A 6,104-nucleotide genomic window follows, 5' to 3' on the forward strand; every position below is an offset into this window, starting at 1 on the left:
TTGTTTACAGTGATTCTAAGTATTAGCAGCTATTATTTAAGAGCATCTAATTGTGACTGTATTTTCTCTAGATTTTGATACAGATCTACCAGTTCTTTTTTATTAAATTCAACTGTCAACTTAGATTCCTCTTCCCCTGTCAAATTTAATTGCAGTAATGCCATTGGACGCACATCTTTTTTAATTGTGGAAGATGCAGCTTGTATATTTAAACACCAGTCAATCTTTTTCAGCTGAAATAACAAATACTTTTTGATATTAAAAAAAAAACATTTATATATTGAGCATATTGACAGTTTATCCTTGAAACATACCTGAATAGGGAATATAGACATCTGTCTAAAATGATCAATTATGCCTTTACCATATGTGATCCATGCATTTAAAAATATTTGAACTTTGTCATCATCTGCATTGAAAGTATCCTTTAAGGTACTTTCCATTAAGTGTGGTTTTATAATGTTGCTTGCAGCTTGTTTGTAAATCAATATTATTGCATCTAAAAGACAAGCTAAATCATCTTTATTTAAATCCAAGGAAACTAACAGTTTCTCTTCCTCCTCTTCGCTGAATATTTTTGTATTAACATTAGACTGAAGTGTTTGACAAATACGATTTATTAGCAAACGAAATTTACTGCTGTCTACTTGATTTGCTATTTTAAGACCTTGCTCAAACCTGCAACAATTAATGTCAGCATTAGTTAGAACATAAAATATAAGATAATACAATAGGAATACATAATTCGTAACAAATTTCGAACTTTAAACACCTTGTAAAGAAGCAGTACTAAATACAATTAATTACTTTGAAGAAATTCTAAAATTTAAATACTACCGCGGTGTTGCTGTGATCCAAGAAGCCATGATACTTGACACATTTATAGGTTACACGACTAATTTTAGAATAAAAAATTGTAAAGATTAGTTAACATGATTTAACATTTTATCCCTAGCAACAGTCTGGTTAAACAACACAGAATTGTTGAAAAACTCCAAGTAACTCGATATCAGACCTCATGTCATGAATTACACATTCGTTTAGTTGGGCGTGTCAACATTAAAATTGCGCACTTGACAAATTTACAACAATCAAATTTCTACCATATTTATGAACATAATTTATAGAAATATATGCCGCAGGTAGTAAAATCCAGTAGTATACGGGCTTATTTTATTTCTATTAACGATAATTTATGATCTGTCGAAAATTTATTACACGTACATTAATGCACGTGTACATACTGTGTTGTAACCGTGATCACTGAATTAAAATTGATAACCGTTTTGTGGTCGGGTAGAAAGCGTCGTTGATTCCGTTCAAAGTTCTTCTACACTGCTAATAATGTCTTCGCAGGATTACAGATACGATAAGGTATAATGTTAAAGCTATTTATTGATGCTGCACGAATATATTAATACATAATTATAATATTTCTTCGTTTTATAGGAACATCCACGAAGTTTAATTCCCGAATTATGTCGACAATTTTACGATTTAGGATGGGTTACTGGTACTGGTGGCGGGATATCTATTAAACATGGGTTAGCAATAGTTTTTTATTTTAAGTTTAATACAAAAACGTATAAAATAACAAAATACAAAATATTTTCTTGCATTTGTAGAGACAAAATTTATATTGCCCCATCTGGTGTACAAAAAGAACGAATTACTTCAGATGATATGTTTGTACAAGATATTAGTGGAAATGACTTAGAAGTTCCTCCAAAAGAGAAAAGATTGAAAAAATCACAGTGTACCCCACTATTTATGTGTGCATATACAAGAAGAAATGCAGGTGCTGTAATTCATACTCATTCCAAGTTTGCTGTAATGGTGTCATTACATTGGCCTGATAAAGAATTTCGTGTTACTCATCTTGAAATGATAAAAGGTATAAAATGAAATAAGTATAAGCATAAAATGCAAAATTGTTACTTGTTTAGTTATCAAATATACTTATATTGTACACTGTAGGCATAAAAAATCAAAAATTGGGAAGGGCATATCGTTATGATGAAAAACTAGTAGTACCAATAATAGAAAACACTCCATTTGAAGAAGATTTAAAAGAGGAATTAGATAGAACTATTACTGATTATCCAGAAACATGTGCTGTATTGGTAAGAAGACATGGTATTTATGTTTGGGGTGATACATGGCAGCAAGCAAAAACTATGTATGTGTAAACTTTGATTATAATGTATCAAATGTAGGCTTCACCTTTTGTTTACTTAAATACCCTTATTATTTTTTTTTTTTTTTTTTAGGGCGGAATGTTACGATTACTTATTTGACATAGCTTTGCAAATGAAATTAAGTGGACTAGACCCAGCTGCAATTCCAGAAGATTACGTATTACGATACTAAGGGAATAAAGTAGTGAATCAACGTTTTTAACAATATATTATAAGTAAAGTATGGTCCAAAAATTGTATATTTTTTTGTGTCCGCATATTTTTATAATTACATGACCGAAGTAAGTAATAATCATTATAAAGAATTGGCTATGATATATTTCACATGTGTTTTATGATTTTCATTACCTTTTAATAAGTACGTGGATCGTGTATTTTAAAAGACGGAATACATTGTTGGCCCGTATCGCTGTGAGCGTCTCAGGCGTACTAAACAGTTAGGGGGTTAACATCTTCAATCATTATTTTAATAAGTTAATAAATTAATATTTCTGTATATTTTACTAAAAAAAATCCATGTATAAATATATATACATATGTTACAATATTGATTTGTTGAATTTTTATACATTTTCAAGTATCTATATCAAATGGCTGGAATTCTCGTCTAATTCGTTTCGCTAACTCAATTTCCTCTTCTTCGTCCAATTGACAATCTTTCCAATCGGATCGATCATTAATGTCTAATATTCTGTCACAAGCTAATACTTCTCTTCCAAATTGAAGTGGAAAATCTTTCTTGATTCTGTAATACAATTTTTCTCTACCCGGTAACTCTACGTAAAAATATAAAACACCCGGTTTTGCAATTTGCTGTAAATCTGCATGTGGTGGCAATTCACTTATTTTAAAATTATTACATTCAGCCATTTCCTGAAACAAAAACACTTATTAATTTATTCTTAGAATATAGCAGCAATCATAAGGATAATTACTTCGAATGTTTCTTTTAGAGCTGGTGCTTGATTTTTATGGATAGGTACAGCTTGTAACTGACAATGAGATGTTTTGTAATTGCGTTCGAAAAATACAGGTACTTTATCCATAGTAGCGTAGTATTTTGTTATAGCACTCTTATACTGGTCCATTTCTTCTTTCACATCTTTTGGTAGGATAGAAAGACTCTGATGATGTGTTATTGGTAAAATCAAGAAATGATTTTCAACCAATCCACCCCTTGCAAGTGCAACATAAATCTCTGTTCCAACTGATATTACTAAATGTTTAGAAACTTCAGGACTAGATAAACAGAACCAGCATTTCGCTTGATCAAATTCTGGTCTGGGTTTCTTGTTAGAACCCTGTGAATACTTAGTCCTCTTGCTACAGTCTTGAGATTCCATGTCATAAAAAAACTGTGTATGTTTTTGCTCTACTTTTTTAGCTGAGGGTTCATTTGATAACATTGATCTAGGATATGGGGTATCTGTTTCATCTGTAGTTTTCATAACTAAGTCTGATAAACGTGTCCTATCAACAGGAGTTAGATTCAATGCATATAACCATTTTTTCTTTTGAGTATTCATGACAGGTGCAAGTGCTATAAATCTTGTTGCAATTTCAATGTTACCATCTTGTAAACTTTGATTCCTAACAATTAAAATATTGAGAAAATAAATGAAACTTTTTGTTCAAACATAAAAACACACCTCCTAATTCTACAGAATTTTCTCCTTACCTATACGGAGGTCTTTCATAATGAATTCCTTCCAAAGCTGCTACATGATATCTAGGTTTTACTTGTGTGGCCAACCATGCAATCAATTTAGAACCTTCATATTTAAAATTTGGTTTATTAGGATCTAAATTTGTAATAGCAGCAGGCCAAGGAGAAGTCATTAATACATCAATTCCACGAAAACTAGGTTGACCTTTCAAGCAAGCTTGTTTAATTGATATAACATCGTTTTCAGTGAAACAAGTAGATTTTGATTCTGAAGATTTACACTCTGTACCACTAATGTAAGCTATCTTAAGTCCAGAACTAGCTGTATACAATCCGCGTTTTCCAAGATAAGTAAGATTTTGACATATTTCGCATCCATCAACGTCCGGATAATTGTCCAAGTCATTTTCTCTATTCGCTCCAATAATGTATGTCGGAACTGGTATATTTTTCATACCCAATTTATACGCTTCCAGTTCCCAATTATTTTTGCCAAAGAAATTTCCGGCGCATAGCAAAAAATCGAACGGCCCACTCTTTTTATTGATTGCTTCAACTTTATTGAATAAAAATGTAAAATGACCTTCTACATCTCCACAAATTAATACTTTTTGTTTTTCGCTCATGTTTAATAATATAACCTCAATTTCAATACACAAAAGAATACACAATCAATATGACGCAAAACGTATATTAAAGACTAATAAATCTTACGATCGAATTCACTTTCTGTTATTATTATTTTATTACTTTTAATTACATAAAAATAGATTTATACATTATTGATGTTTTACCGCGTTTTTAATGTAAATAACTACACGTCTGCATTTATTACTAGACCACTAGATGTACCTGTTAATCTAAAACTAAAGTCCCTATACAATATAACTGTACTTCGTGATAGTACGTCGATCATATAGAAAGTGACAAATATCATGAGAGAATGTTACAGAGATAATCTATCTTTCAAAACTATTTTCTACAGTCGATATGTTCACTTACCTCTTTTACGTTGACACAGCATCAACTATATTATAAAACGAAATTGTTAAAATTGACGTAGTGTAATGCACAGCGACACTCTTTTATCGTTAGTAATGTACAATTTTCTAAATATTGAATGCAAGATTAAAACGACTTTACAAAATGATTACAATACGAAATACAAAATTAGAATTTTCCACAGTATAACAAAACCTTTCTTTACTTAAATCCTTTCAGTGCAGCGTGTAGAAATATCTGTAGCGACGGTCATTTTTAAAACGGTCACATATTGTTACCTTTGCTGTAGAACATAAGTTAAGCAAGGGAAAGCTCGAAACTGCTAGTTACCATTTTGTTGTGAATTTTCGTGTGGTAGCATAGTAATTTGGGCGTGAGAACTTGTTGTTCCGAATAGGCCACCTCGTATCGTTAAATGACCAACATCTGGAAGCTATTCTCGTGTCGTAAAATCTTGCTGGCTACCTGCTGACCGTGCACATCTTTGCGTATATCATTAAAAATATGACCGTGACGAAAGTTTCCAAGCATGTATCCTTCGTTTAATTTCCGAACAATAATCGATGAAAGATGTTGAGAACACCAGGAGGGGGAAAGATCAAACAAATTTGAAACAAACATACCGCTTATCAATCTTTTATTTTTCATCCAGAGAAAATTCTCTAAAAAATACCTTCGGCTGCATATCTGGTAGTATTCGTTTAAAAAATATTTAACCGGGAGCAACAGAGAGAAACCGGAAGAATTTATGTGGAGAACAGCGGAAACTTACCCTTGGGCTTGCTGGTAGCCGAAAAAGTGCAAATAAATGCGCACACATTTGCACAAACTTTCGCACACGCATACACACGTATTATAAACCATTCGTATACCTAGCCAGTTGCTGTAGTGCGCAGAAGCATTAAAAAGAGAAACACAAGAGGAGAGAGGACCGTTGACAAAGAGAGGCGGCAACGGAAGCAACGGCGAAGACATATTGTCCGCGTCAAACAGAACGAGATGGAGAGAAGGTACTCTTGCGTTACCTGTGTTGGTAAAACCATGGAGGGGATAGTTACATAGAGTCGCCACTAGGCGTGGCATGCGGGACCACCCAACCGACCAATCAGAATTGGAGGCGTTATCTGGACGTATAACAATGCTTCGTGTAATACATAGTTCAGCGGTTCTCAGCCAACATCGACTTAACTTTCTAACCTTCAAAGACTTTACAATCTGTCTTTAAATCTTATATTTAC

The 6,104-nt window shown here is 32.6% G+C and overlaps 3 protein-coding genes across 3 annotated transcripts; 1 reads left to right on the forward strand and 2 right to left on the reverse strand.

The window, feature by feature from the left end:
- Positions 1 to 32: 32 nt before the first annotated feature.
- Positions 33 to 1,053, reverse strand: LOC108570903 (COMM domain-containing protein 10). Its single transcript, XM_017932834.1, has 3 exons — positions 838 to 1,053; positions 315 to 678; positions 33 to 233 (listed from the first exon to the last, which is right to left on the reverse strand). The coding sequence occupies exons 1-3, from the start codon at positions 864 to 866 to the stop codon at positions 33 to 35; spliced, it is 594 nt and encodes a 197-aa protein (XP_017788323.1). The 5' UTR covers positions 867 to 1,053.
- A 186-nt stretch (positions 1,054 to 1,239) lies between these two features.
- On the forward strand, positions 1,240 to 2,370 carry LOC108570902 (methylthioribulose-1-phosphate dehydratase). The gene is made up of 5 exons (XM_017932833.1): positions 1,240 to 1,374; positions 1,450 to 1,544; positions 1,626 to 1,894; positions 1,978 to 2,179; positions 2,271 to 2,370. Exons 1-5 carry the CDS (start codon positions 1,345 to 1,347, stop codon positions 2,368 to 2,370), a joined length of 696 nt encoding a protein of 231 aa, XP_017788322.1. The 5' UTR covers positions 1,240 to 1,344.
- A 401-nt stretch (positions 2,371 to 2,771) lies between these two features.
- LOC108570924 (CWF19-like protein 1) lies at positions 2,772 to 4,496 on the reverse strand. Its single transcript, XM_017932861.1, has 3 exons — positions 3,877 to 4,496; positions 3,134 to 3,788; positions 2,772 to 3,071 (listed from the first exon to the last, which is right to left on the reverse strand). Exons 1-3 carry the CDS (start codon positions 4,488 to 4,490, stop codon positions 2,772 to 2,774), a joined length of 1,569 nt encoding a protein of 522 aa, XP_017788350.1. The 5' UTR covers positions 4,491 to 4,496.
- Between the last annotated feature and the right edge of the window lie 1,608 nt (positions 4,497 to 6,104).

Source organism: Habropoda laboriosa, unplaced genomic scaffold (assembly GCF_001263275.1).
Source record: "Habropoda laboriosa isolate 0110345459 unplaced genomic scaffold, ASM126327v1 scaffold90, whole genome shotgun sequence".
Classification (NCBI taxonomy): domain Eukaryota; kingdom Metazoa; phylum Arthropoda; class Insecta; order Hymenoptera; family Apidae; genus Habropoda; species Habropoda laboriosa.